Genomic DNA, 22,513 nt, shown 5'->3' on the forward strand with positions numbered 1-22,513 from the left:
TCATCTATATTTAGTGATAGGTAACATCTGAATTTATGGTTGGTCATTGTCTTTTAACATACTCCCACTAGGTAGGAACCTCTTACTTCCCCAACTTATTCATTTCTTTAGAAAAAAGTATGATCTATGCTTTATTGTATTTTAAATCATTTTAAAGCAGTTTTCAATTACATTTTAATCTGGTTCTGGTGGTACTCAAGAGTGTTGTAGATCACATATAGTCAACTGGCTGTGTATTTGACTCCTGATTTACACCATAAATCAACCAATATGAGGAGTTCTACAGGCCATTCCTAACTCTTCATTTTCCTTGATAATGTTATGTTTATCTTTTTAATATTTTAAATTTTATTTTTGACATTCTTTTATTTGTAAATGTTCAGTTCTAAATCTTTTCTCTCCCTCCCCCACTCACTGCGAAGTTATAATATACATAATGTAATTATGTATATTAAATCATGCAAAAACATATTTCATTAGTAGGCATATTGCAAAGGGGAAATAAAGTGAGATAATTATATTTCAAATTACACTTGAAAGTTGATAAGTTCTCTCTCTAGAAGCAGATAGCATTCTTTCATCTTGAGTCCATCACCTCCCTCATCATTTTTCCCTGAGTATATTAGAAATCTGTCACCATCATATGTCACAATCTCTTCAATCATTCTCCAATTGATGAGTGTCCTCTTCATTTACAATTCTTTGCCCCCACAAAAAGAGCTGCTGTAAATATTTTTGTACATATGGGTCCTTTTCCTTTTCTTTGCTCTCTTTGGGATACACACCTAGTAGTGGTATTGCAGAGTCAAAGGGTTTGCATAATTTTATAGCTCTTTGAGTCTAGTTCTGAATTTTTTTCCCAGAATGGTTGGTTGGACCAGTTCACTACTCCATTAATGTCCCAATCTTCCCCCATCCTGGCCATTTGTCATTTTCCCCTTTTTGTCATGTTAGCTTATATCAGAGGTTTGCAGTAGTACCTCAGAGTTGTTTTAATTTGCATTTCTCTAATTTTTAGTGATTTAGAGTATTTGCCTTATATTTCACTGAAAAGAATTGATACCATTCACCTATACCTCTCTTCTCCTCCTCATTTTACAATACTCAGATGTCTTATGCCATTTTCTCCTCCTTCAACACTGTCATATAAGAGATCTCCCTTCTGCTTGCCAAAGCTTTCCAATTTCTCTATCTGCACAAATGATTCCGTCAGTCTCCTTTCATACATTACATCTTTTATGATTCCCACTCTCACTGATTTTCCATGCCCCCATATATTAACTGCTTCTTAACTGACTACAAATGTGTCATATCTCCTTCATCCTCAAAAAACTGTGGATCCATTTGGCCCTCTTTGCTGTCATCTGTTATCTGTCTTCCTTTTTGTGGCTAAATTGCTTACAAAAGCTGTCTACAATTGATTCCTACACTTTTTTTGCCTTATAAAATGAAATTTAAACTAAATGTAATTTCCACTGACTCTGACTTCCAGCTTCATCATTCACATAAAACTGCTGTCACCAAAATTACCAATTATCTCTTAAACAAATCTAGACTTTTTCTCAGTTTTTGTCCTTTATGACATTTCTGCAAATTTTGATGCTGTCCCTCTTTTTAGTCTCTTCTTTGGGTTTTCATGACACTACTCTCTAATGTTTCTCCTTGTTCTTCATGTATGATAAATACTTCTCAATATCCCTTGCTATATCTTTATCTAAGTCATGCTTACTAAACATAAATGTCCTTCCCAGGCTCTGTCCTAGGCTCTCTACTCTTCTGCTTCTATATTATTTCAGTTGATGATCTTAAAACTTCCCACAAATTCAGCTCTCATTTCTAGGTAGATGAGCCTCAAACTTATTTGTCCAGCCTTAACTTCTCTTCTAGACCTCTAATGTTCCATCTCCAACTGCTTGTTGGATATCTCACATTAACTGTTTGTATACATCTTAAACTCAATGTGTCAGCGGCAGCTGGGTGGCTCAGTGGATTGAGAGCCTGGCCTAGAGATGGGAGGTCCTGGGTTCAAATGTGGCCTAAGATACTTCTTAGCTGTATGACCCTGGGAAAGTCAACTCCCATTGCCTAGCCCTTACCACTCTTCTGCCTTGTATTGGTTCCAAGACAGAAGGTAAGGGTTTAAAAAACAAACAAACAAACAAATAAACAAACAAACAAACAAACAAATAAATAAATAAACAAATAAACAAACAAACAAACAAATAAATAAATAAATAAATAAATAAATGAATGAATGAATGAATAAATAAATAAATAAACACAGCATGTCCGTTATTCCCTCCCAACCCTCTCCTCTTCCAGACTTTCCTCTTTCTGTTTCTACCAGGTTTGAAAGTCACTTTCGACTCTCATTCTTTCCTCTCATGTTCAGCAGTCATCAAACCCTATTTCTGTTTTGGAAGTATCTCTCATATACAACCTATTCTCTCCTGACACTGCTGCCACACTGATGAAGGCCCTTACAATTTTACTGGACTATTGTGGTAGCCTGATGATGGATGAGTCTACCTGCGGCAAGTCTCTCAATTTCACTCCATTCTCAGCTCTCAAATTGAGTTTCCTAAAGCACAAGTCTAACCATGTTACCCAACTATTCATTAAACTCCATTGGCTTTGATTGCCCTCAAAATAAAATATAAAACCCTCCTCAATCTTAATGCCTTCCCTCTGAGATCATCTCCAGTTTACTCTGTATATGTCCTATTTGGACACAACTATTGCTTATTTTCTATACCTCAGCCTACCCCGACCCTCCTTGGACATTGAATTCTGTCAAGACAAACACCATACCTTTCTTTATATGTCCAATGCTCAGCATAGTGTCTCTGGCAAATACTAGGTCTTACTAAATGATTGTTGGTTGGCAATAAGGTGGGAGGCTCTTAAGTAAGGGTTCATATTTGTCACCCAGCTGGTTTTGTGTCTGAGCCCAAACTTAAGTCTTATTTACATATGTGGGGTGAACCTGTTGAGGACCAATTACATTTATAATTAGTAAAGTTTCTAGGAAAACTCATCTAAATTCTTGTTGGAGCAAAGGTGAAAATAATTCAGGTTAATTTAGCATGGTGAATTTTCAGGTGTTCCTAGACTGCCAAATTGAGTTATATGGCTCAGAAGAGAAGGCAGATTGTTGCATCTTAAGACTAGCCTCTTTCATGTTTAGAAGGTTCTTCAATCTCATGACATTTCAAAAGAATCCTTAATAAATAGAACTCTACTAAAAATTAAATCTGAACATTTGGTGGAATACAATGGGATCTAGGGTTGCTTTTTGGTGAGTGCCATTTTGGCACTTTATCATGGCATGAGCTCTTGATGATTACAGGCCCTGGCAAGTGCCTGTTGAGCTGGATAGTTTTTGAGTTATGGGTCCAATGTTATACTTTACACCTGTCATTTCAGTGGGAGTATCTTTAGGTAACTATAGAGAAGCTCTATCAGTCTCAGGAGGTCAGCTGCAACAGCTAAAGACCATATACTTTAGACCAGTGATGGGCAAACTACAGCCTGCAGGCCAGATGCTGTGCCCTGAAATGTTGTAATCAGCTACATGACATTATTCCTAATCTGAGAAATACAATGAGTAGGATACAGTACAAGGAAACTTTGAAAGAGTTGCCTTAGAAACAGACTGACAGATGAGCATTTCCTTTCCTTTGGCCCCTCTCTTTAAAAAGATTGCCCATTACTGCTTTAGACCTTACTTTATTGGAGGGGTTACAGTCTCTCTGGTGGCATTGGCATCAGTGAAATCCAGTATCCTTAGAGGACTGAATTAAACATTTCACTAATAACCTGACTATAGCTCAAACTAAGAAATAGTTTGTGAGGTGCCTGTAATAAAACAGTATATCCTGCTGAACAAGAAGCAGCTATTTTCTTTCTTTTTAAAATTTGATTTTTTTTTTAATGAATAAAAATATTTTCCCTCCCACCTTTTTAACCCCACTTTTTGGGAGGAAAAACAAGGGGGGGAAAAAAACCTTTATAACAAATAAACATAGTCAAGCAAAATACCTTTATGCATAGGTTATGTCTAAAAAATAGATGTCTCAGTTGGATCTTTCTAAGATCTTCGACTCTGAGATGTTGAAGCATGCATAGCTTCACTGGAATCCTGCTTGGTCATGATGTTAATAAGAGTTCCTAAGTCTTACAAAGTCTTTACAGTGTTGTTATTGTAGAAATTGTTTTGGTTCTGCTTACTTCCCTCAGGTTCATTTTTGCAGGTCTTCCCAAGTTCCTCTGAAACAATCCTTTTTTATTTTTCAAGTCACTCTCTCATTTCATTTATGTACCATTATTTGTTCAGCCATTCACCAGTTGACAAGCGCTCTCTTATCTCCAATTCTTTGCCACCAGATAAAGAACTGATATTTTTATATATTGGGTTTGATCTCTTTGGGGTATGGGCTTTGTTGGGTCAGAAAGCGTGCCCAGTGTAGGGCTTTGGGGACTTAGTTTTAAGTAACAGTTCCTTTCTTTAGAAGACATGTAAGTGGGAGAGGACTACAGTGTGATGAAATTCCTTCGAGAAGTTGTCCAGTTATACCTTTTGAGCTGAGCATTTCTTCTTTCAGGCATATAACCCAAGGAAGTCAAAGATAGAATTAAATTTCCAAAAACTCTATATACATTCATAGTAGTCCTTTATATGGGATCAAAGGACTAGAAACAAAGTAGTGCCCATTGATTGAAAAACAGCTAAACAAATGGTGGTACATGAATGTAATGCATATTACAGCCCTAAAAGAAACAATGAATATGAAGAGTTAAGAGAATAAGCAGAACCAGAAAAAAAAAATATAAACAGTGACTAGAAAGTGGACCCCAGAGAAGAGTTGAGAAAATACACCTCTTTTCCTCCCTTCTTTTGTAGGGGACCATGAGACTGGAATATTACCTGTGTGTTCAGAAATAACTTGTCAGATGATGGTGTATGGATTTGCTGACATGTTTATTTTTTGAATTTTCATTACAAGTAATAGTTTGCTATGTGGGAAAGGGACATGGAAAAGAAGGCTATGTTTAAAAAACAATTAACATGATATGAGAAAAAAGAAATGTATGTAGTTAGCTTGAAGAATGTATATTCTCTATATAAAATTATTCATATGTTCAGTACCTCTATTGAAGCATTTCTTCCAACATGTTCCTTAGGTACCTGGTAGAAAGTATTCTCCCCCAAGACCATTTAGATAGTAGTAAACTAGAAATACAGCCCAATGGACATACAAATTGAACTCAGTGCTGCGCCTATATAATCACATTATTTCTTAAAATTGGTGCCAAGCAGTTCCCTTGCTAACAAGATATTTTTGAATTGTTTTTTAAGTTGAAAGAGAAAAGCCAGGCAAGTGGAGGCAACATGGGATCTATAGAAGAACTGAGAGGTGCGATTTATTTGGCAGAAGAAGCCTGTCCTGGGATCTCGGACACCATGGTGTCTCAGCTTGTACAGAGGCTTCAGAGGTAACTAACTCCTCAACTTTTACGCGATATTGATGTTCTTGGAGAGGAGCCATGTTTCTGGGAGGGAGGGAGAGAATGAGAGAGACAGACAGAAGAGAAGGGAGGGAGGAAGGAAGGGAGGAGACAGAGAGAGAGAATGTGAGAATGTGTAAATGTGTTTTTAAACTGGGCATGAAGAACCTTCCAAAAGGAACAGACCTCCCTTCCTATAAGATTTCAGTGTTAAAGCAGCCCCTTGGCCACACAGCACTACATGTTTGAGACCCCAGCATTGATTTCCTAGTTTAAAGTGCCTCTTAAGACAAAGATTTTGGCCTGATCAGTAAAGTTCATTTAAGCACTAGCACATGTGACCATTCCTTTCGCCAGGAGGATAATGGACAGACCTGATCCATATCATAGTGTTTTGGACAAGGAGCATAAATTTAGATCGGGAACAGACACCTAGAAGTCCTTTGCTTCACATATCTCATCTGAAAAGTGAGGAAAATGAAATCTGGAGAGTTTGAGTGCCTTGGCCAAAGTTACATAGGCAGACACAGGAATTGAACCCAGATCCCCTTCTAAATCCAGTGCTCCCCACTCTGCCCCCTTATACTCCAGAATAGTTGTCTCTCATTAAAGGCATTCATTGAGAATGTACTGTAGGACTCATTTGGAATGACACAGACACAGCAGAAGTGATGTTTGGAAATTCTCTTCCAGTTCTTGGTCCTGTGACATCTGCAATCCAGTGCTCTAGTCAGAATTCCATATTTATCCAATGTGGCATTAGAGCAGGTAGCATAGAGTCTAGCACACAGTAGGTGCTTATTATATACTTTATGATTGTTTGATTTATTGTTCTATAATTGGGATCAGAAAGATCCAAGTTCTGATCACTCAGACATTTCCTAGCAAAATGAGCCTGTGTAAGGTGCTTGACCTCTTTGCCACAATTTCTTTATCTATAAAATGAGAGGATTTGGACTTAATGATTTCTGAAGTCCCTTCCTTTTCATGATCCTGTTATCAGGCACACATTTCAGGCAACTTAAGGCCAGAGTTCTGGGACTTCATGTCTCTCTTCAGATATATCTTGGAATATTCAGATTAATTGAAATAGTCTTAGATCAAGTCCTCTTTGTAGAGAGTTTCCATTGCCCCCTTTTGTTTTTAAGTTGGTTATTTCAACTCCCTGTTGCTGTACATTGTGGATTATCTCTGCCCTTTTGGGATCCATGTCCTCCCTTTGAGATATGGGGCTCCTCTGCTTAGTTAGAAGTTCGTGACTTTTTCACTGATTCTAGGTCATGTTTTGGTCTCTCAGATATCCTCTTAGTCATGTTGCAAATTTCCACCTTACTGTTCGAAGAACTAGCAAAGTCAGGTGAATAATTAAATTTATTTTTCAGTTATCCATGCCAATGTTCCCTTTCATTAATGTGGCCTGTTGAGAGCTAATTGTGACTTAGTAATGATTTCCCAAGCTCTTTGTTAGATTGTCATTGCATGGCATCAAGAGTTTTGAGATCAGTGAGCTGGTTTTAGTATGGCATACCATTTTCTTTGCAGTCTCCTTGGACTAGAGATAGAGAGAAATAGCTAGCTAGGTGACTCTCCCTCAGGGAGAGAAGATAAAAGCAGGTAACAGCTTTAGCCCTCTCCCACCATGTCTAAATATATTCTCTGAAAACTATGATTACACTGTAAATGTCTTGTTTAATGCTCTTAATTGTTCTCAGTTTCATATTTAGGATAAGAATTAAAGTTTGTGTATTTAACTGCCTTCATGTGTTTTATTATGGGCCTATAAAGGTCACTATTCACACTTTAATACATTTAAGCTTTACTTTGTTTCTCATTATGAAGGTTATTAGTAGCATGAAGGGAATCCAAAAACACCCAATGTGTTCATTTTGTGTAGAGGGCATTTCTAGCCCTTTTCTCTTTCTCATTTGGTCAGGATTGTGTGATTTAATATTTCTGAACTTCTTAATGTCCCTGGTAACTCTCTTAGACCATTGCTGAGTAGTTTCCCGTCTGCATTAGTAGAGAGAGTTCCCTCCCTGGGAATGTCCTGTAACAAAGAAATCATAGGTCTTATAAAAAGAAAAAAAAATAGTAGTTCTGTTGCTTATAGGCAGCTAAGTGTTAGAATGCATAGAGAGCTGGACCTGCAGTCAGGAAAACTGAGTTCAAGTTAGCATCATAACAATTGTAGCTGTGTAACCCAGGACAAAACACTTGACACTTATTTCCTTCAATTTCCTCACTGTGAAATGAGGATAATGACAACAACCACTTGCCAGGGTTGTTGTAAGGATAAAATAAGATCATATTTGTATAGTACTAGCACTTGGCAGAACTCTTATACATTCTCTTCTACCCTTACTTCCCTCTCCTTTCTCTGTCTTCTTTTCTCCCTTCTCTTTTTCCCTCTTTCCTTACTCCTTTCCCTCACTGACACATATCTCATATTCGATCTCTTTAACTTGTAGGCCCTTACTTCATTTTTTTTTTTTTTTACCCTTGTACTTCGGTGTATTGTCTCATAGGCAGAAGAGTGGTAAGGGTGGGCAATGGGGGTCAAGTGAACTGCCCAGGGTCACACAGCTGGGAAGTGGCTGAGGCCGGGTTTGAACCTAGGACCTCCTGTCTCTAGGCCTGACTCTCACTCCACTGAGCTACCCAGCTGCCCCCCCTTACTTCAATTTTTTGCCAACACTGACACAAGATGTTAGATCAACCACATCTTCAGTTGTCACAATTAATTTTTGAAATGTGTTTGAGTCCTAAGAAATTGCAAAGTTAATTAAGCATCTTTGAGTCTTATTGTTTGCCCTTTATCTCAAGAATTTTTTAATGACTTTTCCTTGTGAAGTGGCCATCACAATCCCCTGCCACCTCCAACCCCCAGTTAAATTACTTAGATGTTCTTGCTTTCTTTTTTTTTAATGTGGCTTTTCCTCTCCTCTTTTTTTATAAGACCTTTCTACTGTAACCACTATTTTTCAGGCTTGCCTCTTCATTACTTACTCATCCTCTGTTTCCAATAAATAGATCCCTTGATTTTATAGCAGAATGAATATATATATCTATATATATATTTTTTGAATATTTTTCCATGGTTGCATGATTCATGTTCTTTCCCTCCCCTCTCCCATCCCAGATCTGACAAACAGTTCCACTAGGATATACATGTTTCATTGTTCAAAACTTATTTCCATGTTATTCATATCTGCAGTAGAGTGATCCTTTAACATTAAAACTCCAATCATATCTCCATTGAACCATGTGAATGACCGTATTTTTTTCTTCTGCGTTTCTGCTCCCACAGTTCTTCCTCTGAATGTGGATGACATTCTTTCTCATAAGTTCCTCTGGATTGTCCTGGATCATTGCAATGCTGCTAGTAGAAAAGTCTATTACATTCGATTGTGCCATAGTGTATCGTTCTCTGTATATAAGGTTCTTCTGGTTCTGATAGAGCAGTCTTTCACAAAGATGGTAGATGGGGAGTGCAAAGAAACCTCATAGGCCCTCTCATCCTGTTCCTCATTTTGAAGATGAGGGGACAGGCCCAATGAATTGTCCACAGTCACAGAAGCAATAAAAGAATGAGCATTTAAACTCAAATCTCCAACTAAAAACCTACCACTCTTCTACCCTGCCTCCAGTGGACTTATCATCTTCCCAGTAGGGTTCTGATAGCAAATCTGCTTTCTATTGGCTTGGGCAAGAAAAAGACACTTTCCCTTATTATCCAGTATTGACATGCTTTGTTGGGGTTGGGCTATGTGAACTGATTTTTTTGCTTCTCTTTGTGAAGTCAAATAATAGCCAAGTATTTATACTTCAGGGCCCAAACATCACTTCTTCAGCTAAAAATTTTAATTTCCTAAGAACAGACTTTATAACCAGTATCTGGGATGTTTTTAAAGTATGTCTTACACAAGGAGTCCCAAAAGTATTAGTGCCGTTTTAGGTGATTGGACTAATACTTTGGGGTTCTCCTATATAAGCAGGCATGGTGTTCCTGAGGGGTTCCAGGTGCTTTCTAAGCTTGAAAATTAACGAATTGGTTTTGAGGGAAATGCTTTTAAGTGAACTAGGATCTACTCTGACATGGAAGCTTACTTGTTGGAAGGTTTCTCTTCTCACTTCTCTAAACCCTTCTCCATTTTCTCAATATGGCTTGCATATCTCTGGTTTGCTCTTGATGTTGCTGGAGGAACAAATTGGCTGATATTTTTCCCATAAAGAAAAAAAAAACACATTTTCTCCTTGTTAAAATTCACCTCTTCTTGGTCACGCTTGGCTTGATGAACCGTGTCAGGGAAATGATGTCATTTTTCCTTTCTTTCCCCAGATATTCACTGAGTGGTGGAGGACCTTCATCCCACTGAAATTTTTTTGGTATTTGGGTTTTTGTTTTTGTTTTTCCTTTTCTTCTTTCTTTTTCTTTTCACTTTAAAAAAATCAACAAGACCCTGTGGTGACTCTCCTGAAGAGGTGTGTGACTGCAGGGATCATCTTCCATGGCCAGAGGAGCGCTGTCCACAGAACAAACATTCCTCAGTTTGCCACAGCAAGATGAAGTCTCCCAGTTGGGGTGGTGTGTCAGCTCCTTAAAGCTAGTTTTATTTTATTATTATTGTTATTATTATTATTGTTTTTAATTTTAACCATAGTGCATATATTCAAGGGAAGTATCTTTAAAAAAACAACAAAAACAAATAAACCAACCCTGAAATGTATATTTGGGATTGTGATAAGGCAACTAAAGATATTGTGAAACCTCAGGTATCCTGCTTTAAGTTGATAACTCCCACAGGAGATGGAGAATCGCTCTGTTGGATCTGTGTACAGATTTGTATATAGTGTCATTTTTACTGAAACCCTTTCAGCGTGCATAAGAAATCACTGTGTACAAAATGGCCAAGTGCTTCTGTAGATAATATTAGTGGAGTAAATATTTGACAGGCCATAACTGAGTATATTGCCTTGCCTTTATTACATGTACATTTTGAATGATGTGACCAGTGATTTGGGTTTGATTTGGTATTTGCAGGGTTTGCCATTGAATAATAATTATGCCCTCCTATGGACAACTCCTGTTTGTACCTGAACAAATGCAGAATTTTTTTTTCTTTTTTTTTTTGATCCCCATATCTCTTTTGGTACACACACAGGTTGCTTTCATTTTTCTATGATGGTACTATTTCTCAGTGTTTTAAATTGGGACACAGCTGGCCTCACAAAGCTTTAAATTATTTTAAATTCTCCTCTCCCCAGAATAAGTATCTTTATTTCACTATGGTTTTAAAAATCGTACCACTGCCAATTTTGCACCAGATGTATTGTCCCTTTCAGCACCATATTCTTTTGAACCTTGTTAGTAAAACCTGAATATCAGCTTTCCTACCTAAACATGTTCTGAATGCTTACATGAATAAATTTTATATTACACCAATTTTGAAAAATCTCCTTGAAATATGGCTTTTAGAGGAAAGTTGTTTCCTTCCACCATTTCCTGTGTATCTTGAGTATGTGTGAGTGCACATGCACCCTCAGTTAGTAAAGGAAACCATAAAGAAGACTAATAGAAGAAATGGCCAATTTTCAAACCCTGAATTTTGTTCTGATTCCTATGCATTTCCTTGAGGAGATGTGGATGCCCCGTTGCTAGTGTTTTTGACAAATAGTCATGAGATTGCTGTATCTATTTCAAAAGGAGTCTTCTAATGATGTCCCATTTCCTTTAATGTCACATGGGTGGTGTGGACGGTCTGTTAGTCATTGTGTTTTTCCCATGGCACACTGAGTTTTACAGAGCCAGCTTTTCCAAGGTTACAAAAGAAACCCTTGGTTTCCTCAGATGGGGAGGGAGGGTCATTGAATTGCTTTAGGGTTTCATGACTAAATGTCTAACATAAGGTTGTATGGACATGTTGGCTCCTTTCTTTCTCATATTTTTTAAAGAATGGTAGATGTCTCATTGCCTGTCCTCATATCAGAGCCAGAAAGGCAAGTAATTGCTGGAAACCCTCAACTTTGTATGAAAGTCTTAGGCATGTGAGACACTTTTTTGGCTTAGAGTGCTGTGTACAGTAGCAAAGAGAAAAAAAGATTCCCAATAGTTTTCAAGTGGGTGGGCATCATTTGAATGGGAAGGGGAGTGTGCAGGGGCCACGAATTATGTTTTTTAACTCTCTCTTCAGTTACATTGTGATATTAGAAACAGACTTGAGCCATGAATTTCTGTGGGGGATACATTTTGGTTGTGGGAAATAAATACAACTTAATTTGTTAAGTCTAGTTGTGCATCTCTGTCCATGGCATATTGCAACAAATATTTCTCTTGACCAGCAATATTGGGCCTACTTCCACCTTCTGTGTTGCTGAGTCTATATGGTCAGATTTGTCTTCCATATGTCACATTTCTGCTGAAGTTCAGTTGAGTTCATTTCAGAAATAGGGGCCATGAAAAGAAATAAAGAGTGGTCCTTCTCTGGTAGCTATGTGGTACTAGCATTGTTTTAAAGATAAAATGATGAGAAGACAGCAGTTTTGAAAGATTTATAAAACTATTCATGTTTAAAAACCACATATACTTTTCAGTGCTGGGGCCAATCTTAGATTGATAGTAGGTTTTGTTCTCAAGGACCAGGCTTATTATTCTGACTTTTTGTTATTAATACTTAAGTCTTTAATCAGCTTAAAATTGTAGATCTGAGTTCTGTTCTTTGTAGGAGAACTGCTTTGAATTAGTTCACATTGGGGAAAAACTTACTGACTTTTTTGCGGGGAGAGCTGAGGCTTTTGATGGTTAGCAGTATTTACCAAAATTCAGATTCATTCTGATTTTGATTCATGATTCTTTCAGATTCATTCAAATTCAAAATAGAAATCGTCTACTTCTCTGCACTGATACCCTCTGCTCCACCCTTATCTTCCCCCCCCCCCAAAAAAAAAGGAAAAAACCTTGTTAATAAGAGATTAGAATCTACTGTGATAAATCTTTCTAAGGGAGGAATCTGGTTTGATTTGGACTAGATTCCCTGCAAGTTCCTGCCTTACTTCAGAGTTCACCATTTCTATTTATACTTACAACCCTCAATTCCAAAGTAGTATGAGTGCTGCAGGTCTTCAAATTAGACCTATATCAGATAAGATATTCTTTGTGAGTCTATAGACATAAACTGGAAATTAGTTATTTAGAATAGAGCTTAATGGTAAATTAAAAATTACCTTATTTCTCAAACAAAAAATCAATGGAAAGGCATTCACCATTAGTTTTGTTTTGGGGTTGGGTGAAGTTTACGGTTTAGGGGAATTTTGGCTCCTTGTAGAAAGCGGACTTTAAGTTACTGTTTTTATTTGACTAAATAGTGACCATACCCAGCTTTTCAGGATTGGCAAGCCAATATCCAACTCAGTATTTAGGGGTTAAGCCGCCCCCCCCCCATATCATTTGGAAACCTTTCAACTTCCCTGGAAATTGCACTAATGGAGTGGGTTGGCTCAGCCTTTGTGAGGGCAGGGCAGGGGGCTGCTGTTGCAACAGGTGATACCTTGTTAAAGTAATGAAACAGTTCTCCTCTCTCTTCCCAATAGTTATTCTTTTCCTCAAATGTCCTTGATTTGTACTTGTAAAGTATCTGGTTCAGTTCTTGGTCTTTATGTAGCTTTGTGTGTGTGTGTGTGTGTGTGGTTTATTTTTTAAATACGTGATCAGTTTGTAAGTTTTTTAATATTTCCTTCCTCTAAAAGCAAAAACACAGCTACTGTATTTCTGTTACACAAATGGCAATAAGGGGAAAGAACCACAGGAAGTGTTCTTAAGCACAGGTACTGTAAAATGTAAGGGTCAGTAAAGATCACAGAAATGAAGATTTTTGGGGGGGTTAATGTTGTGTGTATACAAGTGTGTATAGGGGATGGCTCTGAAAATCCAGTCATGGCCTAGGACCAGTGGGTAGATTTTATTCTGTTTTCAACCTTGAGATAAGTTGCTTTTATGACATTCTAGATCTTGGGTGGCTTTGTTCTCCAATCTAATCATCTCCCAACACACCCATCTGAAGAATAAAGGGCACATTTAATACTAGTTGATGTGGACGTTTAGTAAATGCCTGTAGACTAGACTTATTAATAATGGATATGGGGAAATTATTGATGTAGTCTGGGAGAAGAAAAAGGAGGGGAGGGATATTGAAGGGGTTTCATCATTATAAACATTTCTCTGAAAATGTCCATTTGTATTTAGAATTGTAAGTCTAAAAGAAAATGTTGACACAGAGACCACAAATGGCTTTTAAAACGTAAACATTTTAATATGCCTCGAGCCAAGATATATGCCTGCACTTGTCATCTGGACTGTAATTGAAAACTCACTTGCTGGATTATGGTCTACATGAAAAGTCAGTGAATGGAATTCCTCCAGAAGTTGTAAACATCCATGAGGCCATGATCTTGAAAACTGCATTGTGTTAAGATCCTCCCAGGAGGCCAGTTGCCTACCTGGTAGAAAACTGGGACAGCCATTAACCATTTCAGATTGATGAACAGGCCAGCAACCAAGGTAGGGGAGAGGGTGATGGGGGGGGCCCGCCCACTCGCTCCTAAGTTTTTGTTTTTTGGTTGTTGCCTGTTGCTATTCTTTCTTTCACAAAGTTGTTCTCTCCCACCTGTTTACTGTTGGCAAAAACTTTTTACTGGTTTATTTATTTCTACTCTGTCTTTAGTGTGACCTTAAAGACAACCTTTTAGTATCTTGGGTAACTGAGAATACTGAGCACAAGAGAATTTGTCAGCCAAAAAACACCTTTTATTTGCAGTGGTGTGTGTGTGTGTGGGGGGGGGGGGGGCAGGGTAGTTAATGAACTCAAACTGCAGAGAGCCATTTCTGTATTCAGAGTAGGTTTCATAGTTGAAGACCTTTGTTCAAACCCAGGCTCAGACAGTCACTACCTTTGTGATGTAGGGTATGTCCCTTCACCTTTGTGATTCACGTCTGGAAAGGAGGCTTGGACTAAAAAATATCAACAAATGAGTCCTTGGCTCTTTTAAAAATGGCCATTTTTAGCTCTATGGGTTTTCCCAGCAGCATCGCTTCATGAGGGAGGGAGCTGTCTACCAGTAAAAAGAAGCAAACTGCAAAAAGTGGCCATCTTCTCTATCCTCTCCTTTGCCCCTCGTTTTCTTCCTGCGGCCTTGCTGCCAGAGGCTACTCCTCTCCTGGGACCGGTTAACTGTTGAGTAGCTTTTACTTCATCAGTGCATCCATCCCTTTCTGAATCCAGGAATAACCCCCTTTGGACTATTCCTCCCCATGAGCCCTCACCCTGGCCAGGAAATGTAGCAGGCAGGGGGATGGCTGCCAGCACCCCAGATCAGAGGGGGGAGGAAGAGGAGGAGAAGGAAGAACAAAAGGACAAGTTGTCTTGCCTTCAGACTGCAGCCTGCTCAGTGGAGTGAGGTATTTTTATTCCCTTTTGTTGTTAGTACTTTAAACCGTCTGGTACATGTTGTAAGGCAAGTGATTTAACAAGTCTAAAGCTACTAGTCCATTTCAAAATTGCAGTCTCCATATGTATCAAAGCCAGCCTCAGTTCCATGAAGTCTGTGTATTCCAGCAACAATTCATTCCTGTGTATCCTCAATTAGGCAGCATCAACCTGGCTGGCAGGGGAGGGGGAAGAGAAGTGTGTTAATTGAGCCACTATCTGCTCATCTGTGGTTTGGTAGACTTGTGTTAGAAAAGGCCTTAAAACCAACGAGGGAATAGAAGAATGTGCTAAATGCATTTCCTGGTGGCCCCCCATTCCCTGGGGTACTGGCAGTCCAGCACATGAACTGTCACACTACTGTTAATCCCCATGGCCAGAGGGCAAAGGGGTAGAGAAGAGCAGAGTTCTGTTTAGGAAAATAGCATCACAATCTAGACGCTTCATTTTAAAGGGATTCTTTCTTTTCAGTAGGATGTAAGTCTTAATAATGAAAGCCCGGGGAAGGGGAACAAGTACCATTACTTTATAGTGTTTCCGCATCCACTTACGCCAACAAAAAACACTTCATAACTTAACATGTCACAAATGGCCCATGGTTAATGACATACAGGTATTTTCATGCTTGTGAAACAAACAGCAAAACACCACAGCTTAATATCTTCCCATTGTACACACCATTCACAGTACATTTATAGCCCAAATAATATTGCACTGGACTTTTGTTTCATTATTTCTCTTTAAAAAACAAACTACATTTTGCAAATAGTCATCACTTCTCAAAGTTAACAGTAAACAATTTGGTCAACTTGCACCAAGACAAAGGTCTGATAAATGTTATAAAGTAGCTCATTATTATAACATGAAACCCCAAAGTGGAATATTGTTTGTGTGCTGCAAACTTTTATAACAATAGAAAATTAGTAGGAATTCCTTGATTAATAAAGTAGAAAGATTGAAAAATGAAATCTCAAAACGACCTTTACTATAAGACTGCTTCTGTTGTGTTTTTATCAGACACTGTGAAAAAGCCAGCAGTCTACAGATCAAAACAATAAAAAGGGTTTTCTTTTTTTTTTCTTTTCTTTTCTTTCTTTTTTTTTTTTTTTTTAAGAAAAAGAAGAAATAGCACTTGCACATGGAATCACGTTCTCATTGGGAAGGGGCAGGTACATTTGTACTGCTTTTTAAGGTGCAATCTTGGAGGAAAGGAAATGTCATTTGGCACTCTAAGAACAATATTTTAATACTGGCACAAGCTAAAAAACAAAACAGCACACCAAGAGAAGGACCCACAGAACACCACATAGGACAGGAGGTGGTGGGGCTCTGTTACCATTGGGGTGGGGACTCAAACAGCTGAAAAGACTAGATAGATTAAAAACAGTTTTGCTGGGACAGACAAGAGTTGCTGCAAAACCACTTGTTTTAATTTTACTAGGCTTCGTTAATACAGAAGAAAGTAACTTCAAACGTCCTCTAGAAAAGCAGCAACTGCTAGAACAAGAAAGGTGGGTTTCAGCCATCAATACACATGAGATTCTTTGTGACTTAGAACACAAGCCCGAGAGGCTGAGGTGGTGGCACTCCGGATTACCTCCATCCACCTAGAGAGGGAAAACAGAAAAGATTAGATGTTTCGTTTTTTTTTATAAACCTTTTTTTAACCAATTCACTCACCAAAACACTACACTAGGGGGCAGCCGGGTAGCTCAGTGGATTGAAAGCAGGGCGTAGAGACGGGAGGTCCTAGGTTTAAATGTGACCTCAGACACTTCCCAGCCATGTAACCCTGGGCAAGTCACTTGACCCTCATTGCCTAGTCCTTGCCACTCTTCTGCCTTGGAGCCAATACACAGTATTGACTCCAAGACGGAAGGTAAGGGTTTAAAAAACAAAACAAAACACCACACTGATGATTTCTGTGAAGAAATATCGGTAATGAAGGTAAGCAGAGCATTTGGTATTGGAGAATCAGTACAGGATTCTAGAAGGGACCTTAGAGATCAGATACTCTAACAGGCAAAGCTACGCCTTACTCTACGTGGGAGTTATTGGTAGATTTGACAGCACACTCTAGTTGGAATTGGGAGACTATGGTTTAAATAACCAACCCTCTTCAGTTCCTTCATCTGTGAAATGAGGAACTATAAAGCTAGAGAATTCTCTGAGCCAGCCTGTTCATTAAGGTCCCTTTCCACCTCAAAATGTTTTAAGTATAGCTCAGCTCCCCCTCTCCCCCTTTTTCTTCCCCAAACCATATCCTAACTTAAAACCCCACACTATATCCTTTTCAGGAATATATCAAAAATTACATTTCATTTTGATAAAGAAATGACAGGCTGATATTTAAAATGACTTCAAATTACCTTCTAGTTTTCAGTATCTCCTCTGGCTACTTGACATTGAGAATCCATGTTTAATTGAGGAAATCACAAACTCTTTCCTCATCCTGTTTTTTGCCTCTCTTTCCCTAGAATTTAGCATAATGTCTTGGCACATAAAAGTAGAGGAAGTGATAAGGGGTGTTGCCATTCTGGAATCATGGGAACTTTGGGGTGAATTTTAATTAGCGTTTGTAATAGAGAACAAAGTCAGATATAGTCTGATTTGGGGAAGTCAGTTCAAAAGTTCAAGAAAAGAACACGATATGCTCATGACTGAGCATTTGGTGGTGAACTTTACTCCAAAGGGTTGGGATGCTCTAAAGAGAAATTCTGAAGAGATGTGTTTTTGAATAAGTAAAGGCAAAATGCTTGAAGAGACGAATCTGTCTCCTTGGGGAAAACTCACCAGCCAACAAAAGATTATAAAAAAGAAATACCAGGAGTTAGAAAGGAGGGCATGTATCAACGATTCCACTAGAGGACTGTTTCTGTGTAGGAAGAGCAGCAGGAAGCTCCAGAATGAAGCTGGTAATGAACATGAACCACAACCAAAAGGGCAAGAGGGAGACCGAAGAAAGGACCAGAATTTTGCTCAAGGTGGGCAAAGGCTCATGCTGCTTTTCTCTCCCAAAGGGAATAACTGGAGGCGAAAAATTATGAGAGAAAGAAGCACCTCACATGGATGGTCACTAGCCACAAACAAGTGGAGTATGGAAACTAAAGGCCAGTTTGAGAGCATTGCAAAAGGGAAGCATGACTTCACAGAACAAGTCATATACTAGATGAATTTCATTTAATTTTTGACAGCAAAACTTGACTGGTATGTGCTTATTCTTTCAGCAAAGCCTGCATTCAGTTATGAATGAGAAAGCTATAAATTAGGCAGATTCAGAACTGGCTGAATGACCACAGATGCAGGGTGTGGTTGTTAGTGTAATCAGTGACCACTTGGAGGGAAATCTCCACTAGTACAGTGTTCTGCCTTTTGCCTTGGACTCTTCAAGATTTTATAGATGATCTGGATGAATCCCTAGAAGGTGAGTGTGTCAGATTTAAAGATCACAAGAGAATGCAAATGAGTCAGCATCTCAGAAGATCATTAATAGATACATACTGTATATGTTACCCTATTTAATTTGACTAGATTTGTCTCATGGTTTCAGCTTAAAACTGCACAAAGATTACTGGGATACCCAGTATTCACCTTAACAAACAAGATTTGTGGGCTTTAGTGAATGGCTACCTCAGTTGTGGAGGATACGCCCCAGAACAAGAAACATGTTGGCCCGAGTGTACTTTAATCAGACCACATCCAAAATAATACATAGTTATGGGTAACACATTTTAGGAAGGAAAAATGCTGCCTCTTCCTGTTTCCTGGCCCCAGGAGTACTCCAAGGATTCCTTTTGGAGGAATGTCTCTATTAGCATCCTCCAAATTATTTGCTAGACATAAGAATGAGGATTTATATCTGGAAACCTGAATTCCAGATACAAGATTAGACATCACATAGGACTGTCCCCTCGAGATTTAGTTTAAAAAACAAACCACAAATCCTCATTACAATTTAGATCAAAGACTATCGGCTAGCATTTATATGACATACTTCTATAATCAATCTGCTTAGGGCATATGTTTCCTTTTCTTAGCCATTCAACCTGAGTACTGAAATTAATTTCATCTCCTTTGCTAATTTAGGTGGTAATTATGAGCAGGTGAGCACTGTTTTCCACCCCATCAGTTGTCTCTTCTCAAATATCTTTTGGATTGCCACGTTTTCCTCTTTTCTGGTTATAGTTCACTCTGAGAGAAGGAAGAAACTGACTTTTGTTTTCTTTGCTTGGGACAATCATTAGCATTTTCTCCTCCCACTATTGCCCCTTTACACATTCATTTTTTGTCACATACAAGGAACAGCTTCTGGAACTAGATTCCCTAGGAGGTGGAGGACTAAGGAATGAGGAAAGGGAAATTCAATCCTGAGATCCCAGATTAAGAGGTTCTCCCCTCCTTCAAATGCAGCTTCTTGGCTGCTCTAAGTGTTTAGGTGAATTTAGAAATAACCAAAACAATCCGTTTCCTTCATAGCCTTGCCCACATGCAGTTTGGTTTGCTTCATACCAGAAAACATGGAAAAGGATCCCATGGAAGGGCTCAAATCCTATAACATGAATTCTCACTCGTTGCACCAAATGAAACACTGACTTCCTTACATAGAGAATTCTTCATTTTGGCTGCTGTAAGTGGTGGTGAAGTGTGGTCTGGTATTAGACTGCATAATCCCATCCATGACAAATCAAGTAATTCTTGGGAAACGGGGCAGAGATCCAGGATGAGGACACCCAGGAGGGGTGCATTCACATGGCCAAAAGGGGCTCTACCGTCATCACTTCGCAAAACCTTCAACCAAAAGGGTGCCCTCTGCCCAGGAAAAGAGGTCAGACAAAACCCCTACCTTTCGAATGTATATTCACTCTCGGCCCTGAAGTAGTAGACGTGGGACTTGAAATGTAGCTTGAACACATAGTCTTTGTGGATGTTCTCAGCTTCCGAGGGAATGGTGAGTGAATATCCTAATAAAGGCAGACTGGCTAAGGGATGATTGTCCTAGAAAGGAGGAGCACAACCCGTTTGGAAATCAGTCAAAGGTGAGTTCATCCCTTGTGTCTGGCCGTGGATCGTCTCCAGAGCCCGGATCACTTGTGTTCTTTCTCATCAGGGCCCTCCCTGGGACCCAGGCACCAGTGAGGAATGATTGGTGCACAGGCTTCTTTGTTCTCTACTACCCGGTTAGATTGGGGATGCTCTCTGTAACCCTGGTCAATGCTCCATCCCTCCTACCCACAAAGAGTTTCTGAGAAGCAGAAATAATTAAATCCACGACTCTTTTCTAATGTGGATAACTGGCACCGTTGCAAAAAAACAAAAAAACAACCCATACAAAAATGGTTTATGTCTTTCTCCCTAGGAAAACTTAATTTCCTGTATAATACATAACAGCTAATGTCCAGAGGCTTCCACTGAGGAGCTAGAACCAATCTGCTCTTTCTTGGCTACTCCCCTCCCCTTGTCCCTCTGTGACTCTACTTTTCCTCACAGACCTGCTTGGCAAACTGGCATCCCAAGCCCGGTCACATTGCAGGATATGCTGTCCTTCAGTCCAGGCGCTGGGACGTGGGGCCACAGGCTCTGGTCAGTTTAGGTTTAAAACAATTGGACAAGAGCATGATTTGGGCCAGGGGTATTAAATATGGGGTCCATAGCACTCCAAGGTGTGGACCAAACCAGATTATAATATAATTAGAAAATAATTAACAAAATAAAGAAAAAAAGGAAGCTGTTAAAATTTAAAACTAGATTAATATGCAGGAATCCTTATGTGTGGATTAGTGGGCCCCTATTTAATACCATTGTGGTCAATACTTTAACTTGATTTCACCCATATCTAAATATGTATGTGAGTGGAAGAGCCAACCTCATTATTTTTTCTTGGGTTCTGGCTATGCAAATAATAATAATTGCATTTGCAAAGCACTTTGCAAATATTATCTCGTTCTTTTATTTTTTCAATAAGTAGCCCTAGGAGACAGGTGCTATTATTACATTACCTCTATTTCACAGATTTGGAATTTATATGACAGATTGAGTGACTTGTCCAGGGTCATACCATATTTGCATGTAGCTAGGTAGCACAGTGGATAGTATGCCAGGTGTGGAGTCAGAAGGACCTGGTTTCCAGTCTGGCCTCAGACGTTTGGCTGTGTGACCTTGGGCATGTCACTTAACCCTGTTTGCCTAGCCCTTGCCCTTTTATCTTAGGGTTGCCACTAAGCCTGAAAATAAGGATTTTTATAAAAAGAAAATCTTGATTTGAACTTGGGTCTTGCTAATTCCAGGCCCAGTACATTGTTGCCTGTACCACATAGCTGCCCAAGAATAAGAGAGGCCCCAAGTTATTTCATAAAACTTCTCTGGCATGGACTTCCTCCCCTCTGGCTCTAAAACCACTCATTCTTCCTTGGGGGTCTCCTGCAGAGAACCCTTAAGTTGGAATTCATGTTCAAAAGCTTCATTCCAGCAGCAAAAAAGGTTACGTTTGCTTTCTAACGGAAGCTAAAATGCTAAGTGGAGCCCTTTAGAGTCAGAAGCGCTAACCCTCAGACCTGGTGAGTGACATCCCAAGATGGACACCGTGGGCTGTGTCCACCGAGTGCCATGGGCTTGGCAACAAATGTGCTTCCAGCGGGCCTTGGCGCCTACGTGTTAGCCCAAGGAGAGGAAGCCTGGCCTCCTGCCTCCCTGTCTGGTTCTGGACCAAAGCCCCACCACTCCCCCCACCCCCCCCACCCCCCCGTCCCGGGAGAACCACGTCCTCACTACTAATGGGTTCTTCTACTTGCCCCCTGTGGCCCCAGATACGCAGGACACACCAGGAAATGTGCCTTCCCTTGGATGGAGAGAAAAACCTTCCTGAAATGGTCACTGTTCCATTGCTTCAAAATAGAACTCCTTTGCCTACCATTCCAGTCATCAGAGATGTCTCATTTACCAATGTTTATTCATAACCCCCATGTACTGGTTTGATGCCATCTGCCATCTTTTTCTGGCCAACACTTCCTGGAGTGCTAGTTTCAGAAGGAAATACGGAAGCCACATTTAGGATGAAACCATGGGGGGTGGGGTGGGGCAGATGCTATGAGTCTATGAGACCCGTCGCTCATGGCATGGCCAAGTCTGTCCTAGGAAAGCCGGTGGAAATGTCCCGAGCCCACCACCCCCAGACCTCTCTGCATTTTCCTGATCTGAGCCCGCCGAAGGAAGCTTTTCAAGCTGTACGAGGTCTTTACCTGGTGTGATTTGTAGAAGAACAGGCAGAAGTTGGTAAACACCACCCAGAGCTTCTGCCATCCATTGCTATTTTTGAATTTCCGTAATAGGTTCCCAGATAACTGATTCTGAAATAATGAAGAAAAAGCAGTGAGAGAAAACACGCACACAGACACAAACGCACACTGAAAATTGAGAACCTCTAGAAAGACGCAAAACCCCATGTAAAGGAAACATTTCATTTCCCTCTCCCAAATTTTAGTTACAAAGGAGCCATCAATCCTTCCACTAAGGGCCAGCCCCCCCCTCCC

General features: G+C 39.5%; 2 protein-coding genes across 2 annotated transcripts in view; one reads left to right on the plus strand and one right to left on the minus strand.

Annotated features, from left to right (window-relative positions):
- Positions 1 to 11,791, plus strand: part of STK24 (serine/threonine kinase 24) — a 137,067-nt gene extending 125,276 nt beyond the window's left edge. The window contains exons 10-11 of the mRNA XM_044670554.1: positions 5,360 to 5,496; positions 9,848 to 11,791. Coding sequence (XP_044526489.1) covers positions 5,360 to 5,496; positions 9,848 to 9,884 — 174 coding nt within the window. The 3' untranslated portion in view covers positions 9,885 to 11,791. The remainder of the gene's footprint in view (positions 1 to 5,359; positions 5,497 to 9,847) is intronic.
- A 3,699-nt stretch (positions 11,792 to 15,490) lies between these two features.
- FARP1 (FERM, ARH/RhoGEF and pleckstrin domain protein 1) overlaps positions 15,491 to 22,513 on the minus strand; it is a 324,700-nt gene continuing 317,677 nt past the window's right edge. The window contains exons 26-28 of the mRNA XM_044670555.1: positions 22,223 to 22,330; positions 19,831 to 19,982; positions 15,491 to 16,594 (exon numbers count right to left, since the gene is read on the minus strand). Coding sequence (XP_044526490.1) covers positions 16,513 to 16,594; positions 19,831 to 19,982; positions 22,223 to 22,330 — 342 coding nt within the window. The 3' untranslated portion in view covers positions 15,491 to 16,512. The remainder of the gene's footprint in view (positions 16,595 to 19,830; positions 19,983 to 22,222; positions 22,331 to 22,513) is intronic.

The sequence above is a fragment of the Gracilinanus agilis genome, chromosome 3 (assembly GCF_016433145.1).
Source record: "Gracilinanus agilis isolate LMUSP501 chromosome 3, AgileGrace, whole genome shotgun sequence".
NCBI lineage: Eukaryota > Metazoa > Chordata > Mammalia > Didelphimorphia > Didelphidae > Gracilinanus > Gracilinanus agilis.